Source organism: Impatiens glandulifera, chromosome 6, assembly GCF_907164915.1.
Source record: "Impatiens glandulifera chromosome 6, dImpGla2.1, whole genome shotgun sequence".
Classification (NCBI taxonomy): Eukaryota; Viridiplantae; Streptophyta; class Magnoliopsida; order Ericales; family Balsaminaceae; genus Impatiens; species Impatiens glandulifera.
This window is the reverse complement of record NC_061867.1, coordinates 10,870,364-10,897,322: the sequence shown is the minus strand read 5'-3', so window position 1 is coordinate 10,897,322 and position 26,959 is coordinate 10,870,364. Positions and strand designations below refer to the sequence as shown.

The following is a 26,959-nucleotide window of genomic DNA, read 5'->3' as shown; positions in this document are numbered from 1 at the left end:
ATTATTAATATTAAATAATATTATTTATTTATGAAATAAAATAATATATAATTAAAGGTATATAGCTATTGAATTAATATTTTAAGGAATATTATTTATGTAAGAAATAAATAATATATAGTTAAATTTGTTAATTATGGAATTAAGATTTAAAAAAAATATATTATTTATTTATGAAATAAAATAAAATAATATATATATATATATATATATATATATATAATAAATTAAAAGGTTAATTAAGAAATGAGTTCTGATTTTTGAATCTTCCCACCTGAAGTATTTTAAACCTATTTATATGATAGATATGTCAAGAGCTCTGTGACACATAAAGACATGTGACACATAAAGACAGGAGTATCATTACTTTATGAGATGTAATTAGTATAGAATCAATATACCAAATCATAGATTCAGTAACATATAAATTGCTTTTTGCCAACATTTAATATGTATTACAACCTTTACAAATTTTATTTTACTTTTTATATATATATTTTTTTAATTTCTTAAAACAATTGTAGGTCATGGTTCATAAACTAGGGTAGGTCTTCTAATCGGAGTGGGTCAAACAAGATAGAGGTTACTCAAGTGAGCCTTAAATTTCTTCCCCACTCTGCTCTCTCTTTCATCAAATCTAATTGATTCATCGATCGATCAACAAAGTAATGGCCTCAAATTTCACTGATTCTCAACTGAAATGGATGTTTCTCATCGATGATTTGAACATGGATTCAAATCTTATTGTGTGTTCGCCGCCCTCTTTTCTAATGGTTGCTGCAAAGAGGATCATAAGCTTCTTCAGGTTCTTAGTTTGTATTTTGTTATTTTTCAATCATTATGTGTGTTTCCATACGAGCATCGACCAAACACCATGTTTAGGGGAAATTAGAGAAAACATTTGATGTAGGGGTTCATTTCATTTCGACTGCTACTTTTTCATTCACTTTAGGATTTTCTTATCTAGGCGATCAAGAAATGGTCAAATCTAGTGCGTACATATAAGATATTGTCTCAAATGAGAGGAGTGAAGGATTCCAGATTTTCCTGAGATAAAACAAGAAAGAGTTGCAACACACGTGGAAAATTCTCAAGCTAAAAATTGCTTGCAGTTCCCAGTTGCTCATTGAATATATTTTCAAATAGTTGGTACCTTCTAATAGTATGAACATATTGCAGAATCTATAATGTATCTCACAAGCTAAAGATGATTGCACAACTTACAATCTTCTAGAAGTTGCTAACCTTGATAAGGTGTCCGAAACAACTACCGGAAGCCACATAATACAAACACCTCAATTGTGTGAATCTAAACAACCTAAAAGTACAAGAGAAATCAATCATATTGATTTGTGCAAGAGTTTAGCTTTCGACAATGTATTATTCAAAGCATCAAGTGTTCTTGAGATCGTACAAAATCCCTTGACACTACATCATTTCTTACAATTCTATTTCACTTTTTTTAAATTTATATATTTGCATTAGAATATATCTTAGAAGTTGATGATGATTGCACAAGTTCCAATCTCCTAGAAATTGGTAACCATAAGAAGTTGTTGACAATATTTGATGCCATTCACAAAGAACAAACAACTCAATTGGTTGAATTTTTAGAATGTGAAAGTACAAAAACAATGGACAAGATTAAGTTGTGTAAAAGCTTAGCCCAGAACCATGCATTTATTACAAGTATCAAAGTTGGTCCTCTTAAAGGTTATATGTGTCGTGTTTTAGCCCTGCGTCGTTCTAATGTCACTGTAAAGCTTGATTCACAACACAAAATTTTTACAGGTTGATGGAAGTTCTATATATTCTCTCTTGTATCTTTCCTTGTTGTTATTTTCATATCTTAATTTTCTTTTTGCGGTTAAATGTGAACACCTAACAAAAGTTCGTGAAAAGAGTGATGCTTATTTTTCAAGGTTCTATTTATACCTAGTAAAACACATAGTTTTTTGTTTTTATATAATGAAGGATTATTTTTTTTTCTAAACACGTTTTGCTTCTTGAAGTAAAAATACTGAGACTGCAAAGCCCTTTGATCTTTTGAGGACTCAAAATGATTTAGAAGGTAGAAACATGCAGAGCTATCTTAGCATTAATATCATGGATTTTTTTTTCATTTAATGGTATCGACTTTTGATCCATAATTATTGTCTAATATATTTCATAAGTTCATGTTAAAATGTCAACTTGAGCATTGTGTTATGTTATGAGCTTGTAAAAGTATTTTTATTAATTTTTTTATGTTCCTAGGCCACATATTTCTGGCCTAGGTTAATGACTACATCTTGTTTTAATTGTGTGCCTTTTCTTTTTCACTTGAGCATCTTTAAATAATGTTACTTAGAAGTGGATTTTCAATTATTATTTGCGACTGGTGAGATTCAAACCCTGGTGACAGTCGGAGTACTAACCACTATACTACAACACCTTATTGTTATCTTTAAAATTGTTAATATACTTGATATGACTTCACAATTATATATATATATATATATATAATTTAACTTAGTTTTATTATTCATTATCAAAACCATTTTATATCTAACATATTAAAATCACCGCTTATGTACATCTAGACTCTTGTCCAAATAATTCATTATTAACAAATGAGATCACTTTAAGTGTTCCGGTGAATGAAACTCTATTAAGTGAAATTAAGTTTTGAATTATTAAAAGTTATAGATAAAAAAACACCAAATGGACATAATTATTTTATAAGTGACTATATTGTAAATTGACTGATATTGCTATGTTTCAAGGCTATAGGAACACAGAGATGTCCAATCATTTACATATATGTATATAGATATACATGTAAGACTGACCTATCTTATAACTCGTCAAAACAGATTGTGAATTTTTTTAGTTAAACTATGATTAATAGATTCTTTAAACATGAGTATGTTGTTGTCACATTTGATGATTCATATTCATTTATACTATTAAACACTTCCCGGGAAAGAAAGTTATAAAAGAAAAAGTTAAGAGTGTCAAAAGTTGAGTAGGAGTCATAGTCATACAAGAAGAGAGAAGTCATCCTGCTCTGTGTATACTATGATGCATTGAACATGAATAGTGTTTCGACCACTTGATGAGCGAGAACTGAAAATGCATTGCCATGCTCGGATGGATTATTTGAACAATTCGTTTAATTGAAAGTTCAAAATCAGTGTACAAAAACATATTTGATAATATATATGAATTTTATCATATAATCAAATAAACATTAAGAAACAAATGTATCTATATTGAACACTTTAGTTTAAAGACAAGGGGAAGATTGAAAGAATTATGTCCTTTAATTTAATGTGTAATAACTAAACTTGGATAGAATAATTAATGGAGATAATTTAATCCAATTATTTTAGGAGTCATAATATTGTGCTAGAATCAACTATGATTAATATGGTTAAACATATAGTTATTATAATTGAATTCTACGAGGTCAAATGTTAAGAGTTGACGAATTAGATTAAAAGAAAAGATAATATATTATGAAATAAAATAATATACGATCAAAAATTTAATTAAGGGAATGAGTTATGATTTTTAAATCTTTTCTCCTTAAATATTTTAGAGCCTATATATTCAGCCAGCATCATCTCACGACCCTCTTCCATGGATGAAGGAGCTCTTAAGATATGGAATGCTTCAAATTACAGTATGGTTAAGTCATTTACGTCTCCAAGCGTTTTGTGTGTATAATTCATTTAGGTCGACTTTTCTTCATGTGTTTCGTGTGTATTTTCATCTAAGTCGACCGGTTACTATTGCTCGTGTCACTATTTTTCATCTATGGTTGGTCATTCGTGTCTCCTCTAGTTTTTTTTATAATTGTTTTTAAGTTTAAAAAAAACCTTTTTAGATATGTATATTTTAAATATATAAGTGTTTTAATGTAGACTCATAACTGTGTCACAATACTTCTGAAAGTATCACATTTTTTTAAATACTTTATAACAATTTTATTTTTTAATTAGGGAGAACTAGTTTGGACTATTTTCAATGTATCACTTAGATAGAGTACTTTATAGAGACCATTTAATATAAAAGAAATATTTGAATAATTTAAGATCTAAAACTTGATTTATTAGTTTTTCTATTGTATCAATAAGTTGTGTTACTACTTGCCTTATCCAATGTAATAAAAGTATTGTATTAAAATCTAATATCCAATAAAGCAGTTATACACTTTAAGTAGTTATGATTTGTGAAGTTCGTGTAAGTTTCCAACATTATAAGAAAAATTCAACAAGTAGAGTACAAAGTTTTACCTATAGTCAAATGAATGTATTGAAAAAATATGTATACAAAATTTTCAATCTAAACCTATATAAATAATATCCAAAAATTATTTTCAAAATCTCAATCCCAAAGATGACAATAGACCTTAATAATTAAGTATAATAAAATCATAATATTTATATATTTTATAAACATGAATGCAATGTTATGCACATTTTGGTTGATAGTTTGTTTAATCAAAATTTTATAGAGTTCATATTCAATTTAAGAAAACATTTTGGGTATGAAATATATATTTTCCAATTAATTTCATAGAGTTATTCTTTGGACATTGATTTTGTAGGAACAAGTCAAGAAAAAAATTAGAAAATGGTCATCTTAAATCCAAAAGAATAATTTCTCCAAGTCAATTCATATCAAATGATATTTTACATAAATCTTCTCAAATTAGTTTAAGCATACCACTTCAATGTTATGAATTGAATGATGTTAGGAGTTTGAATATTTGAGGTTTTAGTGAAACATTTTTTTCCAGATAAATATACCAACAAATATGTTTTTAGATAATATTTACTGAAAGTATAACCGTCGAAGACAAGAGAATCTAACCGGGCTCGTGTGGATTAGTTAGACAGTCGAAGACAAGAGAATCTAACCGGGCTCGTGTGGATTAGTTAGAGGAGCAACACGTGGGACTTTTATCTCTGATTAGGTGTAAAGATTGATAAAAATTTTTGCTTTAAACCCATATCCAACAATAGAGCGGTATTGCAATTGATAAGATAATAAATTAATTTTTAATTTGATGTAGATCTTATTTAAAATTGATGATATCTTTATAGGATAAATATATGAAATTAAAATAAAGTTTTTTGAAATATTAAAATATAAAATTATTTTAAATTAAGAAATATTTATGTTTGTTTATATAAGATATATTACTTGCATAAATTCTTTATATGTTATAGAAATATGATCTGCATATAGTTTATTTTATTCTTCTTTTACACGATCAGTGTATTATTTTGTATTTTGTTATTTATTTTAATATTTTAATACAAAGAATAGAAGAAACATTGAAATCCATGAAGGATGCAGACCAATGAAGTTGAAATCTTTAATTACTGTGTGGACATATATCTAATGGTAGAAAACTCGTAGTTTGAAAATTTTAACCTCGATTAGCGTATTAATTTAAAAAAAATAAAACATTACTTTTAAAACATGTTACTAATTTTGACAACTTTTTAAAACTCATTAAAAATAATTAATTTGGGTTTAATTTAAATAATTCAGAGATTTAGGTTAATCAATCACAATTTAATTCTTTAAAAATCATTTAGTTTAAACATAATTAATTTAAAAGATTTTTTATTTTGAAATAGAGTTTTCAATAATTTTTTTTTTAAAATAAATAAAAGTTGGTATACGTATACAAACGTATTGACTAGAGTTTCTTTTAGTTAGTAATTGGTGATACTCGGGAAAGGGCTTCGTGCTTCATCCTCCGCACCCATTTTAAAAAACGGTCTCTACTTATAAAGTTGACTTTTAAAAATCGGTTGTATAACGTTAGAGTTTATATCCGATTATTCTTCCGATCCTAGTCATAGTTCTAGGTTTGAGCTTTATTTAAAATATGAAAACAAAAATTTTTTAAAATGTTGGTACATGTTGTGAATGATAACTAGGGTGGAAATACCTAAAGAATACCCGTTATTTTTAAAGGCATTAGGATTTAAAAATAAACACCAAACGAGCCTTTATCGAAATATTTTGTGGAAATATCCCAAAAATATTTAAAACGTATTTTCTATTTTTTGGGATTTTTAGAAAATAATTCGGAGTCCCCAAAACTACAAAATAATTTTGGATTTTAAAAAGTGAAACCAAACAGGTCTTAAGAACGAAGTCCTAGGTCCGGAGTTCATTTTTATCGTCGAGGTCGAAAGACTCTCGGTCTGGGTCAAGGAACCTCTCGGTCGAGGTTTGGGATCTTTGGTCTAAGAACCAAAGTCCCTCGGTTGAGGTGCTAAGGACTCTGGTACTTGCCTGATCTTACTGGTCTAGGTGTAAAATCCTATCGATCCTAGGTTAGCATGGGTCTAAGTTTCTCAATCGAGGTGTATAAACCTTTCGGTCTAGGACTAGCCTAGGCTAGGTCCTTCGGTCCTGCGTTTTGGATTCCTCAGTCCTAAACTTGATATTCTCAGTCCCATGTTTAGAACTCTCAGGCCTAAGGTTAGGGAGTCTCGGTCCCGAGGGTAGGATTCTGTCCTAAAGTTAAGACTCTCGGTCCTATGGTTAAGGAGTCTTGGTCTCAAGGTTAGGACTCTCGGTCCTAGATCGGACCTCTCGGTCCTAGGTGAAATCCTCGGTCGATATCTCGGTCCTAACTCAAAGAACATCGGTCTGAGGTTAATTTTTTTTAATCCTAGGATTCAGTCCAGACCGAGGATCCTCGGTCGGATCTCTCGTCCTCAGGAACATCAAATATTCATTTTTTTAATTCGTTTTTTTAGCTTTAATTCTTTGATCCAAGATCTGAGTAGCTTCACAAAGATTCCATGAAATGTGATAATCATCTCAAGGTAATCAATCGACCTGAATGATGATCAATTTGTTTTAAAACATTTGTGATCAAAATTTGAGTTTTTAATTTTAAAGTTGTTTTGAAGTGAAAGGGGATATCAATAGCTTTCTTATATCAGACCTACTTGATTGGTACCAAAATAAGAACACATGGTAGTTCGTTTTAACCAATTCAAAAACTCAAAAATTTAATTTTATTTTGAATATTTTAATTTTTATCAAATATAATCGGGATGGACCAAACATAATCCAAACAATTGCTCAACATGTTTTCAATCATGTTGTGAAGCTTTTTGGGCTGTGGTCAACATAATTAACCCAAGAACAGCAAATTCGTTTTTTTAAATTTTCAAATTCAAATTTGAGTTATTGTTATTTAGATCGATTGATTGGTTCTATCCTATTTAGATAGTTCCTAAATAATCATAGGAATATTACATCAATAAAACCTAATTTTGAATTCAAACTTCGACTAAAATGAGAAAAAAATATTAAGAAAACTTTATGATTATACTCTTTTAATATTATTCAGTAAGAATTTAACATTAAATAAATAAGAAATTATGTTAAATGATCTCATTGTTTATATGATATTTTATTATTTTTTATAAAATAAAAATTAAAACACCATACATATTATAATAATTAGTGACAAAAAAAAATGTAATCATTATCTAGATGTAATTAATTGATCATTATCTATTGTAATTTATTCTTTCTCTAAAAATAATTGATCATTATCTGTAATAATAATTTAATAAATACATACCCATCTTTGAATAATGTGATAACTACTAATTTATAAAGTGGTCTTCAAAATTATTGTCATAATTATCAACTAATAGATTGCTATTAAATTTATTTTTTGGATTGCTATAAGTATTTGTGGTATTTGAGGGGTATTGAAGATAAAATTTAGAGTAATAAAAAAGTGCATTTCTCTATTGTTGAATCCAAAAATATGATGAAAATAGTGACCTTATTCTTATTTCTAATACTAACGATTTTCAATAGCTCTGTAGCTATACAGACACCCCACACACCGTGGACACCCCTTACCCTGCTGAAGCCGCCTACCCTGCCCACGCCGCCTACTCCGCCGACGCCGCCAACTCCGCCTACGCCGCCAACTCCGCCAACTCCGCCTACGCCGCCAACTCCGCTACTCCGCCAACTCCGCCTACTCCGCCAACTCCGCCTACTCCGCCTACGCCGCCAACTCCGCCTACTCCTCCTACACCGCCAACGACGCCTACGCCCCACGCACCCCACGCACCCCACGCACCCCACGAGCCCCACGCACCCCACGCCCCCCACGCCCCCACGCACCCCCACGCACCCCCACGCACCGCACGCACCCCACGCACCCCACGCACCCCATGCACCCCATTACTCCGTGGAGACCCCGTACCCTGCCTAAGCACCTACCCTGCCGACGCCGCTACTCCGCCTACGCCTCCTACGCCCCCCTACGCCGCCAACTCCCCCTACTCCGCCTACGCCCCTCCTACGCCGCCAACCCCCCTACGCCGCCTACCCCCCCTACGCCGCCTACTCCCCCTACGCCGCCTACTCCCCCTACGCCGCCCTACTAATGTAATGGTCCTATACTTACTCTACTTATTGTTAGAAAATTCTTCAAAAAAATGTTTTAATACAAAGATAATTATTATTTAAATGCATTGTGGCTATTGTGCCCAATATGTTTCAATTAAAAAAAACATTTTTTAGATTAATAATTTATATTTCAGTAATTTTTAAATTTTGATAAGATGTCCTAAACTATATGATCTAATTGCAGGTTAACTAAATTTTACCAAGTGCCAAAATGGTTGTCAAACAAGTTGTGGCAAATGAAGATTTCAGACTTATTTATTTAGATATTTGGTTCAATATTTGTGCTTCTTTATTTGTAACAGAAATATATGGATTGAACAAGAAAATAAAATTATTACATTGATGTGATATTGAGATTTATTATTAATCATTTTATTGTTATTATTAACTTTTTATTATTTGATTTAATATTTATCTATTAAATAATTAAAATACCTTAAAATGAACAAAAACACAAAATAATCATAATTATATATACAATTAATTATTATTTAAGATAATTGATCATTACATCTAACATTAATTTATTAAAAGTTAAAAAAATATAATCCAGATGTGAAAAGAAAGTTAAATTTTATTAACTCAAAAAGTTAAGATTACATAAATAACATGCTTTGAAATTAGTGTCATAAATAATTATTATTAAGAAGTGATTTTTAATATTAATGTCTAACTACTAATAGATTGCTATATTTTTATCTACTTTGTTTTAGTTGTGTCGAATTGTTATAACGATTTAGGCGCCGTATTACCGTACACAAATATATTTTTAAATTTTGTTATAGATAGTTCAAAAAGTTAATAAGATAGTTCTAACTTATATGCATTCTTTACTATTATTTGATAAGTCAATTGCGCATTTGAGTTGTCACAACAAAACAAAAAGTTTATTTATTTTTGTTAATTCTCGAAGCGGATTTCGTGAGTCCACTCTTACAAGAGTAAAATAAGCTAAATATGCTTACACTATTATTAAATTAGTTTCATTTAGATTAATCATTGGCACCAATCCCCATTCTCTCTATTTTATTTCTTATTTGAGATTCAGGCTGCCAAGATCCATATTCCCAATCGCAGCAGTAGTGGAAATAGCAACCGTGGAGCAGCGACAATCCAACGGAAGACTATAATCATCCATTAGTTTATTTAATCAAGGTAAGTTTTTGTTATAGTTATGTTCTAGTTGTGAATCTTTTGTAATTGAGATTTTAGCTTAGAGACTTCACATTCTTCGGCCCTTAAGACAATATTTTCAATTTTCTAAGTCACACTTGCATTATGGCTCAATTTCCGTCCAACAATACATACCTTTTTCAGCCTCGAGGATTTCGTTACAAAATTTTATCCCGAATAGATTTAAAATCCAATTTCCATTTAATTTAATGTGCAATTACTAACTTGAATAGAACAACTAATATAGATAATTTAATTAAAATTATTTTAAGAATCATAATGTTTTTCTAGAAGACAACAATAATTAATAAGGTTAATCCACTGACTATTATAATTGAGTTATAGGTTACATACTAAATACTAAAAATTGACAACTAGATAAAAGAAAAAAGATAGTGATATTAATATATATTAGATTTCATTATTAATATTAAATAATATTATTTATTTATGAAATAAAATAATATATAATTAAGGTATATAGCTATTGAATTAATATTTCAAGGAATATTATTTATGTAAGAAATAAATAATATATAGTTAAATTTATTAATTATGGAATTAAGATTTAAAAAAATATATTATTTATTTATGAAATAAAATAAACATAATATATATATATATAATAAATTAAAAGGTTAATTAAGAAATGAGTTCTGATTTTTGAATCTTCCCACCTGAAGTATTTTAAACCTATTTATATGATAGATATGTCAAGAGCTCTGTGACACATAAAGACATGTGACACATAAAGACAGGAGTATCATTACTTTATGAGATGTAATTAGTATAGAATCAATATACCAAATCATAGATTCAGTAACATATAAATTGCTTTTTGCCAACATTTAATGGTATCGACTTTTGATCCATAATTATTGTCTAATATATTTTCATAAGTTCATGTTAAATGTCAACTTGAGCATTGTGTTATGTTATGAGCTTGTAAAAGTTGTTTTAATTTTAAGACTTGGTTTCCTGCTTGATCTTAGCCTTTTGATGACTACCTTAGGGACAACATTTTTGAAAATGTTTTCTTTGAATGCATATTTTTTCTTCTAAATATTTGGTGGTGGTTTTGGTCTTTACTATTTTCTTCGGTGTTCATATGTTATTGTCCCATTTGAAGATTGGATGGCATGAGTGGGTACATCTCTAGGAGTGGGTATATCAGCACATGGAGAAAGATGGGGTTCTAGTGGATATATAAAAGTGATCTTATTTCTTAAGTTAGTTAGATCTTTGGTTAATGTGTAATTTCTTTTCTCATTCTTTTATTGAATAACTCTTGGAAAATTGTATTTTACTTAATGGGGTCCAATTAATTGACCATCTCTTTTATCTTTTTTCTACATTTTATTTGTTGTACCAACATTTTTTTAGAGGATGCTCATAGTTGTGCATAGTCAAATGTCTGTTAGCATTTGTTAAGTATTTTTATTAATTTTTTATGTTCCTAGGCCACATATTTCTGGCCTAGGTTAATGACTACATCTTGTTTTAATTGTGTGCCTTTTCTTTTTCACTTGAGCATCTTTAAATAATGTTACTTAGAAGTGGATTTTCAATTATTATTTGCGACTGGTGAGATTCAAACCCTGGTGACAGTCGGGAGTACTAACCACTATACTACAACACCTTATTGTTATCTTTAAATTGTTAATGTACTTGATATGACTTCACAATTATATATATATATATATATATAATTGAACATAGTTTTATTATTCATTATCAAAACCATTTTATATCTAACATATTAAAATCACCGCTTATGTACATCTAGACTCTTGTCCAAATAATTCATTATTAACAAATGAGATCACTTTAAGTGTTCCGGTGAATGAAACTCTATTAAGTGAAATTAAGTTTTGAATTATTAAAAGTTATAGATAAAAACACCAAATGGACATAAATTATTTTATAAGTGACTATATTGTAAATTGACTGATATTGCTATGTTTCAAGGCTATAGGAACACAGAGATGTCCAATCATTTGCATATATGTATATAGATATACATGTAAGACTGACCTATCTTATAACTCTTCAAAACAGATTGTGAATTTTTTAGTTAAACTATGATTAATAGATTCTTTAAACATGAGTATGTTGTTGTCGCATTTGATGATTCATATTCATTTATACTATTAAACACTTCCCGGGAATGAAAGTTATAAAAGAAAAAGTTAAGAGTGTCAAAAGTTGAGTAGGAGTCATAGTCATACAAGAAGAGAGAAGTCATCCTGCTCTTTGTATACTATGATACATTGAACATGAATAGTGTTTCGACCACTTGATGAGCGAGAACTGAAAATGCATTGCCATGCTCGGATGGATTATTTGAACAATTCGTTTAATTGAAAGTTCAAAATCAGTGTACAAAAACATATTTGATAATATATATGAATTTTATCATATAATCAAATAAAACATTAAGAAACAAATGTATTTATATTGAACACTTTAGTTTAAAGACAAGGGGAAGATTGAAAGAATTATGTCCTTTAATTTAATGTGTAATAACTAAACTTGGATAGAATAATTAATGGAGATAATTTAATCCAATTATTTTAGGAGTCATAATGTTGTGCTAGAATCAACTATGATTAATATGGTTAAACATATAGTTATTATAATTGAATTCTACGAGGTCAAATGTTAAGAGTTGACGAATTAGATTAAAAGAAAAGATAATATATTATGAAATAAAATAATATACGATCAAAAATTTAATTAAGGGAATGAGTTATGATTTTTAAATCTTTTCTCCTTAAATATTTTAGAGCCTATATATTCAGCCAGCAGCATCTCACCACCCTCTTCCATGGATGAAGGAGCTCTTAAGATATGGAATTCTTCAAATTACAGTATGGTTAAGTCATTTACGTCTCCAAGCGTTTTGTGTGTATAATTCATTTAGGTAGACTTTTCTTCATGTGTTTCTTGTGTATTTTTCATCTAAGTCGACCGGTTACTATTGCTCGTGTCACTATTTTTTCATCTATGTTTGGTCATTCGTGTCTCCTCTAGTTTTTTTTATAATTGTTTTTAAGTTTAAAAAAAAACCTTTTTAATATGTATATTTTCAATATATAAGTGTTTTAATGTAGACTCATAACTGTGTCACAATACTTCTGAAAGTATTCACATTTTTTTAAAATACTTTATAGACAATTTTATTTTTTAATTAGGGAGAACTAGTTTTGACTATTTTCAATGTATCACTTAGATAGAGTACTTTATAGAGACCATTTAATATAAAAGAAATATTTGAATAATTTAAGATCTAAAACTTGATTTATTATTTTTTTCTATTGTATCAATAAGTTGTGTTACTACTTGCCTTATCCAATGTAATAAAAGTATTGTATTAAAAATCTAATATCCAATAAAGCAGTTATACACTTTAAGTAGTTATGATTTGTGAAGTTTGTGTAAGTTTCCAACATTATAAGAAAAATTCAACAAGTAGAGTACAAATTTTACCTATAGTCAAAATGAATGTATTGAAAAAAATATTATACAAAATTTTCAATCTAAACCTATATAAATAATATCCTAAAAATTATTTTCAAAATCTCAATCCCAAAGATGACAATAGACCTTAATAATTAAGTTAATTAAATCATAATATTTATATATTTTATAAACATGAATGCAAATGTTATGCACATTTTGGTTGATAGTTTGTTTAATCAAAATTTTATAGAGTTCATATTCAATTTAAGAAAACATTTTGGGTATGAATAAATATTTTCCAATTAATTTCATAGAGTTATTCTTTGTACATTGATTTTGTAGGAACAAGTCAAGAAAAAAATTAGAAAATGGTCATCTAAATCCAAAAGAATAATTTCTCCAAGTCAATTCATATCAAATAATATTTTACATAAATCTTCTCAAATTAGTTTAAGCATACCACTTCAATGTTATGAATTGAATGATGTTAGGAGTTTGAATATTTGATGGTTTTAGTGAACATTTTTTTCCAGATAAATATACCAACAAATACGTTTTTAGATAAATATTTACTTGAAAGTATAACAGTCGAAGACAAGAGAATCTAACCGGGCTCGTGTGGATAGTTAGACAGTCGAAGACAAGAGAATCTAACCGGGCTCGTGTGGATTAGTTAGAGGAGCAACACGTGGGACTTTTATCTCTGATTAGGTGTAAAGATTTGATAAAATTTTTTGCTTTAAACCCATATCCAACAATAGAGCGGTATTGCAATTGATAAGATTAATAAATTAATTTTAATTTGATGTAGATCTTATTTAAAATTGATGATATCTTTATAGGATAAATATATGAAATTAAAATAAAGTTTTTTGAAATATTAAAATATAAAATTTATTTTAAATTAAGAAATATTTATGTTTGTTTTATATAAGATATATTACTTGCATAAATTCTTTATATGTTATAGAAATATGATCTGCATATAGTTTATTTTATTCTTCTTTTACACGATCAGTGTATTATTTTGTATTTTGTTATTTATTTTAATATTTTAATACAAAGAATAGAAGAAACATTGAAATCCATGAAGGATGCAGACCAATGAAGTTGAAATCTTTAATTTACTGTGTGGACATATATCACATGGTAGAAAACTCGTAGTTTGAAAATTTTAACCTCGATTAGCGTGTTAATTTAAAAAAAATAAAACATTACTTTTAAACATGTTACTAATTTTGACAACTTTTTAAAACTCATTAAAAATAATTAATTTTGGTTTTAATTTAAATAATTCAGAGATTTAGGTTAATTAATCACAATTTAATTCTTTAAAAAATCATTAGTTTAAACATAATTAATTTAAAAGATTATTTATTTTGAAATAGAGTTTTCAATAATTTTTTTTTTAAATAAATAAAGTTGGTATACGTATACAAACGTATTGACTAGAGTTTCTTTTAGTTAGTAATTTGGTGATACTCGGGAAAGGGCTTTCGTGCTTCATCCTCCGCACCCATTTTAAAAAACGGTCTCTACTTATAAAGTTGACTTTTAAAAATCGGTTGTATAACGTTAGAGTTTTATCCGATTATTCTTCCGATCCTAGTCATAGTTCTAGGTTTGAGCTTTATTTAAAATATGAAAACAAAATTTTTTTAAAATGTGGTACATCATGTGAATGATAACTAGGGTGGAAATACCTAAAGAATACCCGTTATTTTTAAAGGCATTAGGATTTAAAAATAAACACCAAACGAGCCTTTATCGAAATATTTTTGTGGAAATATCCCAAAATATTTAAAACGTATTTTCTATTTTTTGGGATTTTTAGAAAATAATTCGGAGTCCCAAAACTACAAAATAATTTTGGATTTTAAAAAGTGAAACCAAACAGGTCTTAAGAACGAAGTCCTAGGTCCGGAGTTCATTTTTATCGGTCGAGGTCGAAAGACTCTCGGTCTGGGTCAAGGAACCTCTCGGTCGAGGTTTGGGATCTTTGGTCTAAGAACCAAAGTCCCTCGGTTGAGGTGCTAAGGACTCTTGGTACTTGCCTGATCTTACTGGTCTAGGTGTAAAATCCTATCGGTCCTAGGTTAGCATGGGTCTAAGTTTCTCAATCGAGGTGTATAAACCTTTCGGTCTAGGACTAGCTCTAGGCTAGGTCCTTCGGTCCTGCGTTTTGGATTCCTCAGTCCTAAACTTGATATTCTCAGTCCCATGTTTAGAACTCTCAGGCCTAAGGTTAGGGAGTCTCGGTCTCGAGGGTAGGATTCTTGGTCCTAAAGTTAAGACTCTCGGTCCTATGGTTAAGGAGTCTTGGTCTCAAGGTTAGGACTCTCGGTCCTAGATCGGACCTCTCGGTCCTAGGTGAAAATCCTCGGTCGGATATCTCGGTCCTAACTCAAGAACATCGGTCTGAGGTTAATTTTTTTAATCCTAGGATTCAGTCCGGACCGAGGATCCTCGGTCGGATCTCTCGGTCCTCAGGAACATCAAATATTCATTTTTTTTAATTCGTTTTTTTAGCTTTAATTCTTTGATCCAAGATCTTGAGTAGCATTCACAAAGATTCCATGAAAATGTTGATAATCATCTCAAGGTATCAATCGACCTGAATGATGATCAATTTGTTTAAAACAATTTGTGATCAAATTTGAGTTTTTAATTTTAAGTTGTTTTGAAGTGAAGGGGATATCTAATAGCTTTCTTATATCAGACCTACTTGATTGGTACCAAATAAGAACAATGGTAGTTCGTTTTAACCAATTCAAAAACTCAAAATTTAATTTTATTTTGAATATTTTAATTTTTATCAAATATAATCGGGATGGATCAAACATAATCCAAACAATTGCTCAACATGTTTTCAATCATGTTGTGAAACTTTTTGGGCTGTGGTCAACATAATTAACCCAAGAACAGCAAATTCGTTTTTTTTAAATTTTCAAATTCAAATTTGAGTTATTGTTATTTAGATCGATTGATTGGTTCTATCCTATTTAGATAGTTCCTAAATAATCATAGGAATATACATCAATAAAACCTAATTTTGAATTCAAACTTCGACTAAAATGAGAAAAATATAAGAAAACTTTATGATTATACTCTTTTAATATTATTCAGTACGAATTTAACATTAAATAAATAAGAACTTATGTTAAATGATCTCATTGTTTATATGATATTTTATTATTTTTTATAAAATAAAAATTAAAACACCATACATATTATAATAATTAGTGACAAAAAAAATGTAATCATTATCTAGATGTAATTAATTGATCATTATCTATTGTAATTTATTCTTTCTCTAAAAATAATTGATCATTATCTGTAATAATAATTTAATAAATACATACCCATCTTTGAATAATTGATAACTACTAATTTATAAAGTGGTCTTCAAAATTATTGTCATAATTATCAACTAATAGATTGCTATTAAATTTATTTTTTGGATTGCTATAAAGTATTTGTGGTATTTGAGGGGGTATTGAAGATAAAATTTAGAGTAATAAAAAAGTGCATTTCTCTATTGTTGAATCCAAAAATATGATGAAAATAGTGACCTTATTCTTATTTCTAATACTAACGATTTTCAATAGCTCTGTAGCTATACAGACACCCCACACACCGTGGAACCCCTTACCCTGCTGAAGCCGCCTACCCTGCACACGCCCGCCCTACTCGCCGGACGCCGCCAACTCCGCCCTACGCCGCCAACTCCGCCAACTCCGCCAACTCCGCCTACTCCGCCTACTCCGCCTACGCCGCCAACTCCGCCCTACTCTCCTACACCGCCAACGACGCCCTACGCCCCCACGCACCCCACGCACCCCACGCGCCCCCACGCGCCTCACGCACCCCACGCACCCCACGCCCCCCACGCCCCCCACGCACCCCCAGCGCACCCCACGCACCCCCGCACCCCACGCACCCCACGCACCCCACGCACCCCACGCACCCCATGCACCCCATACTCCGTGGCGACCCCGTACCCTGCCTAAGCCACCTACCCTGCCGACGCCGCCTACTCCGCCTACGCCCTCCTACGACCCCTACGCGCACCAACTCCCCCTACGCCGCCCTACACCCCCTACGCCCCCCCGCCTACACCCCCTACGCCGCCTACTCCCCTACGCCGCCTACTCCCCCTACGCGCCTACTCCCCCTACGCCGCCTACTAATGTAATGGTCCTATACTTACTCTACTTATTGTTAGAAAATTCATCAAAAAAATGTTTTAATACCAAAGATAATTATTATTTTAAATGCATTGTGGCTATTGTGCCCAATATGTTTCAATTAAAAAAACATTTTTTAGATTAATAATTTATATTTCAGTAATTTTTAAATTTTTGATAAGATGTCCTAAACTATATGATCTAATTGCAGGTTAACTAAATTTTACCAAGTGCCAAAATGGTTGTCAAACAAGTTGTGGCAAATGAAGATTTCAGACTTATTTATTTAGATATTTGGTTCAATATTTGTGCTTCTTTATTTGTAACAGAATATATGGATTGAACAAGAAAATAAAATTATTACATTGATGTGATATTGAGATTTATTATAATCATTTTATGTTATTATTAACTTTTTATTATTTGATTAATATTTATCTATTAAATAATTAACATACCTTAAAATGAAACAAAAACACAAAATAATCATAATTCTATATACAATTAATTATTATTTAAGATAATTGATCATTACATCTAACATAATTTAATTTAAAAGTTAAAAAAATATAATCCAGATGTGAAAAGAAAGTTAAATTTTATTAACTCAAAAGTTAAGATTACATAAATAACATGCTTTGAAATTAGTGTCATAAATAATATTATTAAGAAGTGATTTTTAATATTAATGTCTAACTACTAATAGATTGCTATATTTTATCTACTTTGTTTTCTAGTTGTGTCGAATGTTATAACGATTTAGGCGCCGTATTACCGCACAAAATATATTTTTAAATTTTGTTATAGATAGTTCAAAAAGTTAATAAGATAGTTCTAACTTATATGCATTCTTTACTATTATTTGATAAGTCAATTGCGCATTTGAGTTGTCACAACAAAACAAAAAGTTATTTATTTTTGTTAATTCTCGAAGCGGATTTCGTGAGTCCACTCTTACAAGAGTAAAATAAGCTAAATATGCTTACACTATTATTAAATTAGTTTCATTTAGATTAATCATTGGCACCAATCCCCATTCTCTCTATTTTATTTCTTATTTGAGATTCAGGCTGCCAAGATCCATATTCCCAATCGCAGCAGTAGTGGAAATAGCAACCGTGGAGCAGCGACAATCCAACGGAAGACTATAATCATCCATTAGTTTATTTAATCAAGGTAAGTTTTGTTATAGTTATGTTCTAGTTGTGAATCTTTTGTAATTGAGATTTTAGCTTAGAGACTTCACATTCTTCGGCCCTTAAGACAATATTTTCAATTTTCTAAGTCACACTTGCATTATGGCTCAATTTCCGTCCAACAAGTACATACCTTTTTCAGCCTCGAGGATTTCGTTACAAAATTTTATCCCGAATAGATTTAAAATCCAATTTCCATTTAATTTAATGTGCAATTACTAACTTGAATAGAACAACTAATATAGATAATTTAATTAAAATTATTTTAAGAATCTTAATGTTTTTCTAGAAGACAACAATAATTAATAAGGTTAATCCACTAACTATTATAATTGAGTTATAGGTTACATACTAAAAATTGATTATTAGTATATATTAGATTTCATTATTAATATTAAATAATATTATTTTATGAATAAAATAATAATAATTAAAGGTATATAGCTATTGAATTAATTTTAAGGAATATTATTTATGTAAAAATAATATATAGTTAAATTTGTTAATTATGGAATTAAGATTTAAAAAAAATATATTATTTATTTATGAAATAAAATAAAATAAAATAATATTATATATATATATATATATATATATATTATATATAATAAATTAAAGGTTAATTAAGAATGAGTTCTGATTTTTTGAATCTTCCCACCTGAAGTATTTTAAAACCTATTTATATGATAGATATGTCAAGAGCTCTGTGACACATAAAGGACATGTGACACATAAAGACAGGAGTATCATTACTTTATGAGATGTAATTAGTATAGAATCAATATACCAAATCATAGATTCAGTAACATATTAAATTGCTTTTTGCCAACATTAATGGTATCGACGTTTGATCCATAATTATTGTCTAATATATTTTCATAAGTTCATGTTAAAATGTCAACTTGAGCATTTGTTAGTTATGAGCTTGTAAAAGTGTTTTAATTTAAGACTTGGTTTCCTGCTTGATCTTAGCCTTTTGATGACTACCTTAGGGACAACATTTTGAAAATGTTTTCTTTGAATGCATATTTTTCTTCTAAATATTTGGTGGTGGTTTTGGTCTTTACTATTTTCTTCGGTGTTTCATATGTTATTGTCCCATTTGAAGATTGGATGGCATTAGTGGGTACATCTCTAGGAGTGGGTATATCAGCACATGGAGAAAGATGGGGTTCTAGTGGAATATACAAAAGTGATCTTATTTCTTAAGTTAGTTAGGTCTTTGGTTAATGTGTAATTTCTTTTCTCATTCTTTTTATTGAATAACTTTGAAAATTGTATTTTACTTAATGGGGTCCAATTAATTGACCATCTTTTATCTTTTTCTACATTTTATTTGTTGTACCAACATTTTTTTAGAGGATGCTCATAGTTGTGCATAGTCAAATGTCTGTTAGCATTTGTTAAGTATTTTTATTAATTTTTTATGTTCATAGGCCACATATTTCTGGCCTAGGTTAATGACTACATCTTGTTTTAATTGTGTGCCTTTTCTTTTCACTTGAGCATCTTTAAATAATGTTACTTAGAAGTGGATTTTCAATTATTATTTGCGACTGGTGAGATTCAAACCCTGGTGACAGTGGAGTACTAACCACTATACTACAACACCTTATTGTTATCTTTAAAATGTTACTATACTGATATACTTTACACCTATAATATATTCACCGCTTATGTACATCTAGACTCTTGTCCAAATAATTCATTATTAACAAATGGATCACTTTAAGTGTTCCGGTGATGAAACTCTATTAAGTGAAATTAAGTTTTGAATTATTAAAAGTTATAGATAAAAACACCAAATGGACATAAATTATTTTATAAGTGATATATTGTAAATGACTGATATTGCTATGTTTCAAGGCTATAGGAACACAGAGATGTCCAATCATTTCATATATGTATATAGTATACATGTAAGACTGACATATCTTATACCTCTTCAAAACAGCTTGTGAATTTTTTTAGTTAAACTATGATTATGATTCTTTAAAACATGAGTATGTTGTTGTCGCATTTGATGATTCATATTCATTTATACTATTAAACACTTCCCGGGAAAGAACGTTATAAAGAAAAAGTTAAGAGTGTCAAAAGTTGAGTAGGATCATAGTCATACAAGAAGAGAGCATTCATCTGCTCTGTGTATACTATGATGCATTGAACATGGAATAGGTTTCGACCACTTGATGAGCGAGAACTGAAAATGCATTGCCATGCTCGGATGGATTATTTGAACAATTCGTTTAATTAAAGTTCAAAATCAGTGTACAAAAACATATTTGAATATATATGAATTTTATCATATAATCAAATAAAACATTAAGAAACAAATGTATCTTATATTGAACACTTTAGTTTAAAGACAAGGGGAAGATTGAAAGAATTATGTCCTTTAATTTAATGTGTAATAACTAAACTTGGATAGAATAATTAATGGAGATAATTTAATCCAATTATTTTAGGAGTCATAATGTTGTGCTAGAATCAACTATGATTAATATGGTTAAACATATAGTTATTATAATTGAATTTACGAGGTCAAATGTTAAGAGTTGACGAATTAGATTAAAAGAAAAGATAATATATTATGAAATAAAATAATATACGATCAAAAATTTAATTAAGGGAATGAGTTATGATTTTTAAATCTTTTCTCCTTAAATATTTTAGAGCCTATATTCAGCCAGCAGCATCTCACCACCCTCTTCCATGGATGAAGAGCTCTTAAGATATGGAATTCTTCAAAATTACAGTTATGTTAAGTCATTTACGTCTCCAAGCGCTTTTGTGTGTATAATTCATTTAGGTCGACTTTTCTTCATGTGTTCGTGTGTATTTTCTCATCTAAGTCGACCGGTTACTATTGCTCGTGTCACTATTTTTAATCTATGGTTTGGTCATTCGTGTCTCCTCTAGTTTTTTTTATAATTGTTTTTAAGTTTAAAAAAAACCTTTTTAGATATGTATATTTTAAATATATAAGTGTTTTTAATGTAGACTCATAACTGTGTCACAATACTTCTGAAAGTATTCACATTTTTTTAAATACTTTATAAATAATTTTATTTTTTAATTAGGGAGACTAGTTTGGACTATTTTCAATGTATCACTTAGATAGAGTACTTTATAGAGACCATTTAATATAAAGAAATATTTGAATAATTTAAGATCTAAAACTTGATTTATTAGTTTTCTATTGTATCAATAAGTTGTGTTACTACTTGCCTTATCCAATGTAATAAAGTATTGTATTAAAAATCTAATATCCAATAAAGCAGTATACACTTTAAGTAGTTATGATTTGTGAAGTTCGTGTAAGTTTCCAACATTATAAGAAAAATTCACAAGTAGAGTACAAATTTTTACCTATAGTCAAAATGAATGTATTGAAAAAAATATTATACAAAATTTTCAATCTAAACCTATATAAATAATATCCAAAATTATTTTCAAAATCTCAATCCCAAAGATGACAATAGACCTTAATAATTAAGTATAATAAAATCATAATATTTATATATTTTATAAACATGAATGCAAATGTTATGCACATTTTGGTTGATAGTTTGTTTTAATCAAAATTTTATAGAGTTCATATTCAATTAAGAAAACATTTTGGGTATGAAATATATATTTTCCAATTAATTTCATAGAGTTATTCTTTGGACATTGATTTTGTAGGAACCAAGTCAAGAAAAAAATTAGAAAATGGTCATCTTAAATCCAAAGAATAATTTCTCCAAGTTCAATTCATATCAATAATATTTACATAAATCTTCTCAAATTAGTTTAAGCATACCACTTCAATGTTATGAATTGAATGATGTTAGGAGTTTGAATATTTGAGTTTTTAGTGAAACATTTTTTTTCCAGATAAATATAACAACAAATACGTTTTTAGATAAATATTTAATGAAAGTATAACAGTCGAAGACAAGAGAATCTAACCAGGCTCGTGTGGATAGTAAGACAGTCGAAGACAAGAGAATCTAACCGGGCTCGGTGTGGATTAGTTACAGGAGCAACACGTGGGACTTTTATCTCTGATTAGGTGTAAAGATTTGATAAAAATTTTGCTTTAAACCCCTATCCAACAATAGAGCGGTATTGCAATTGATAAGATTAATAAATAATTTTTAATTTGATGTAGATCTATTTAAAATTGATGATATCTTTATAGGATAAATATATGAAATTAAAATAAAGTTTTTTTAAATATAAATATAAATTTATTTAAATAAGAAATATTTATGTTTGTTTTATATAAGATATATTACTTGCATAAATTCTTTATATGTTATAGAAATATGATCTGCATAGTTTATTTATTCTTCTTTTACACGATCAGTGTATTATTTTGTATTTTGTTATTTATTTTAATATTTTAATACAAAGAATAGAAGAAACATTGAAATCCATGAAGGATGCAGACCATGAAGTTGAAATCTTTAATTTACTGTGTGGACATATATCACATGGTATAAAAAACTCGTAGTTTGAAAATTTTAACCTCGATTAGCGTGTTCATTAAAAAAAAGTAAACATTACTTTTAAAACATGTTACTAATTTTTGACAACTTTTTAAAACTCATTAAAAATAATTAATTTTGGGTTTAATTTAAATAATTCAGAGATTTAGGTTAATCAATCACAATTTAATTCTTTAAAAAATCATTTAGTTTAAACATAATTAATTTAAAAGATTATTTATTTTGAAATAGAGTTTTCAATAATAATTTTTTTTTTAAATAAATAAAAGTTGGTATACGTATACAAACGTATGACTAGAGTTTCTTTTAGTTAGTAATTTGGTGATACTCGGGAAAGGGCTTTCGTGCTTCATCCTCCGCACCCATTTTAAAAAACGGTCTCTACTTATAATGTTGGCTTTTAAAAATCGGTTGTATAACGTTAGAGTTTATCCGATTATTCTTCCGATCCTAGTCATAGTTCTAGGTTTGAGCTTTATTTAAAATATGAAAACAAAATTTTTTTAAAATGTTGGTACATCATGTGAATGATACTAGGTGGAAATACCTAAAGAATACCCGTTATTTTTAAAGGCATTAGGATTTAAAAATAAACACCAAACGAGCCTTTATCGAAATATTTTTGTGGAAATATCCAAAAATATTTAAAACGTATTTTCTATTTTTTTGGGATTTTTTAGAAAATAATTCGGAAGTCCCAAAACTACAAAAATAATTTTGGATTTTAAAAAGTGAAACCAAACAGGTCTTAAGAACGAAGGTCCTAGGTCCGGAGTTCATTTTTATCGGTCGAGGTCGAAAGACTCTCGGTCTGGGTCAAGGAACCTCTCGGTCGAGGTTTGGGATCTTTGGTCTAAGAACCAAGTCCCTCGGTTGAGGTGCTAAGGACTCTTGGTACTTGCCTGATCTTACTGGTCTAGGTGTAAATCCTATCGGTCCTAGGTTAGCATGGGTCTAAGTTTCTCAATCGAGGTGTATAAACCTTTCGGTCTAGGACTAGCTCTAGGCTAGGTCCTTCGGTCCTGCGTTTTGGATTCCTCAGTCCTAAACTTGATATTCTCAGTCCCATGTTTAGAACTCTCAGGCCTAAGGTTAGGGAGTCTCGGTCCCGAGGGTAGGATTCTTGGTCCTAAAGTTAAGACTCTCGGTCCTATGGTTAAGGAGTCTGGTCTCAAGGTTAGGACTCTCGGTCCTAGATCGGACCTCTCGGTCCTAGGTGAAAATCCTCGGTCGGATATCTCGGTCCTAACTCAAGAACATCGGTCTGAGGTTAATTTTTTTAATCCTAGGATTCAGTCGGACCGAGGATCCTCGGTCGGATCTCTCGGTCCTCAGGAACATCAAATATTCATTTTTTTTAATTCGTTTTTTAGCTTAATTCTTTGATCCAAGATCTTGAGTAGCTTCACAAAGATTCCATGAAAATGTTGATAATCATCTCAAGGTATCAATCGACCTGAATGATGATCAATTTGTTTAAACAATTTGTGATCAAAATTTGAGTTTTTAATTTTAAAGTTGTTTTGAAGTGAAAGGGGATATCTAATAGCTTTCTTATATCAGACCTACTTGATTGGTACCAAAATAAGAACAATGGTAGTTCGTTTTAACCAATTCAAAAACTCAAAAATTTAATTTTATTTTGAATATTTTAATTTTATCAAATATAATCGGGATGGATCAAACATAATCCAAACAATTGCTCAACATGTTTTCAATCATGTTGTGAAGCTTTTTGGGCTGTGGTCAACATAATTAACCCAAGAACAGCAAATTCGTTTTTTTAAATTTTCAAATTCAAATTTGAGTTATTGTTATTTAGATCGATTGATTGGTTCTATCCTATTTAGATAGTTTCCTAAATAATCATAGGAATATTACATCAATAAACCTAATTTTGAATTCAAACTTCGACTAAATGAGAAAAAATATTAAAAAAACTTTATGATTATACTCTTTTAATATTATTCAGTAAGAATTAACATTAATAAATAAGAATTATGTTAAATGATCTCATTGTTTATATGATATTTTATTATTTTTTTATAAATAAAAATTAAAACACCATACATATTATAATAATTAGTGACAAAAAAAAATGTAATCATTATCTAGATGTAATTAATTGATCATTATCTATTGTAATTTATTCTTTCTCTAAAAATAATTGATCATTATCTGTAATAATAATTTAATAAATACATACCCATCTTTGAATAATGTGATAACTACTAATTTATAAAGTGGTCTTCAAAATTATTGTCATAATTATCAACTAATAGATTGCTATTAAATTTATTTTTTGGATTGCTATAAATATTTGTGGTATTTGAGGGGTATTGAAGATAAATTTAGAGTAATAAAAAAAGTGCATTTCTCTATTGTTGAATCCAAAAATATGATGAAAATAGTGACCTTATTCTTATTTCTAATACTAACGATTTTCAATAGCTCTGTAGCTATACAGACACCCCACACACCCGTGGACACCCCTTACCCTGCTGAAGCCGCCTACCCTGCCCACGCCGCCTACTCCGCCGACGCCGCCAACTCCGCCTACGCCGCCCACTCCGCCAACTCCGCCTACGCCGCCAACTCCGCCTACTCCGCCAACTCCGCCAACTCCGCCTACTCCGCCTACGCCGCCAACTCCGCCTACTCCTCCTACACCGCCAACGACGCCTACGCCCCACGCACCCCACGCACCCCACGCGCCCCACGCGCCTCACGCACCCCACGCACCCCACGCACCCCACGCACCCCACGCCCCCCACGCACCCCCCGCCCCCCACGCACCCCACGCACCCCACGCACCCCACGCACCCCATGCACCCCATACTCCGTGGAGACCCCGTACCCTGCCTAAGCCACCTACCCTGCCGACGCCGCCTACTCCGCCTACGCCTCCTACGCCCCCTACGCCGCCAACTCCCCCTACGCCGCCTACACCCCCTACGCCGCCTACACCCCCTACGCCGCCTACTCCCCCTACGCCGCCTACTCCCCCTACGCCGCCTACTAATGTAATGGTCCTATACTTACTCTACTTATTGTTAGAAAATTCATCAAAAAAATGTTTAATACCAAAGATAATTATTATTTTAAATGCATTGTGGCTATTGTGCCCAATATGTTTCTATTAAAAAACATTTTTTAGATTAATAATTTATATTTCAGTAATTTTAAAATTTTGATAAGATGTCCTAAACTATATGATCTAATTGCAGGTTAACTAAATTTTACCAAGTGCCAAAATGGTTGTCAAACAAGTTGTGGCAAATGAAGATTTCAGACTTATTTATTTAGATATTTGGTTCAATATTGTGCTTCTTTATTTGTAACAGAAATATATGGATTGAACAAGAAATAAAATTATTACATTGATGTGATATTGAGATTTATTATTAATCATTTTATTGTTATTATTAACTTTTTATTATTTGATTTAATATTTATCTATTAAATAATTAAAATACCTTAAAATGAAACAAAAACACAAAATAATCATAATTATATATACAATTAATTATTATTAAGATAATTGATCATTACATCTAACATTAATTTAATTTAAAAGTTAAAAAAATATAATCCAGATGTGAAAAGAAAGTTAAATTTTATTAACTCAAAAAGTTAAGATTACATAAATAACATGCTTTGAAATTAGTGTCATAAATAATTATTATTAAGAAGTGATTTTTAATATTAATGTCTAACTACTAATAGATTGCTATATTTTTATCTACTTTGTTTTAGTTGTGTCGAATTGTTATAACGATTTAGGCGCCGTATTACCGCACACAAATATATTTTTAAATTTTGTTATAGATAGTTCAAAAAGTTAATAAGATAGTTCTAACTTATATGCATTCTTTACTATTATTTGATAAGTCAATTGCGCATTTGAGTTGTCACAACAAAACAAAAAGTTATTTATTTTTGTTAATTCTCGAAGCGGATTTCGTGAGTCCACTCTTACAAGAGT

At 29.8% G+C, this 26,959-nt stretch overlaps 1 protein-coding gene across 1 annotated transcript; it reads left to right on the top strand.

Annotated features, from left to right (window-relative positions):
• The first annotated feature begins 668 nt into the window (after window positions 1–668).
• Window positions 669–26,210, top strand: LOC124943139 (vegetative cell wall protein gp1-like). The gene is made up of 4 exons (XM_047483694.1): window positions 669–805; window positions 7,866–8,106; window positions 25,434–25,997; window positions 26,202–26,210. The coding sequence occupies exons 1-4, from the start codon at window positions 669–671 to the stop codon at window positions 26,208–26,210; spliced, it is 951 nt and encodes a 316-aa protein (XP_047339650.1).
• The last annotated feature ends 749 nt before the right edge of the window (window positions 26,211–26,959 follow it).

Excerpts from the sequence above, each read along its gene's own strand:
- LOC124943139 (XM_047483694.1), top strand. The coding sequence starts at position 669 with ATGGCCTCAAATTTCACTGATTCTCAACTGAAATGGATGTTTCTCATC. Across the intron at positions 806-7,865 it reads AGGATCATAAGCTTCTTCAG|CTATACAGACACCCCACACA; the intron begins GTTCTTAGTTTG and ends ATAGCTCTGTAG. Across the intron at positions 8,107-25,433 it reads CAACGACGCCTACGCCCCAC|CTATACAGACACCCCACACA; the intron begins GCACCCCACGCA and ends ATAGCTCTGTAG.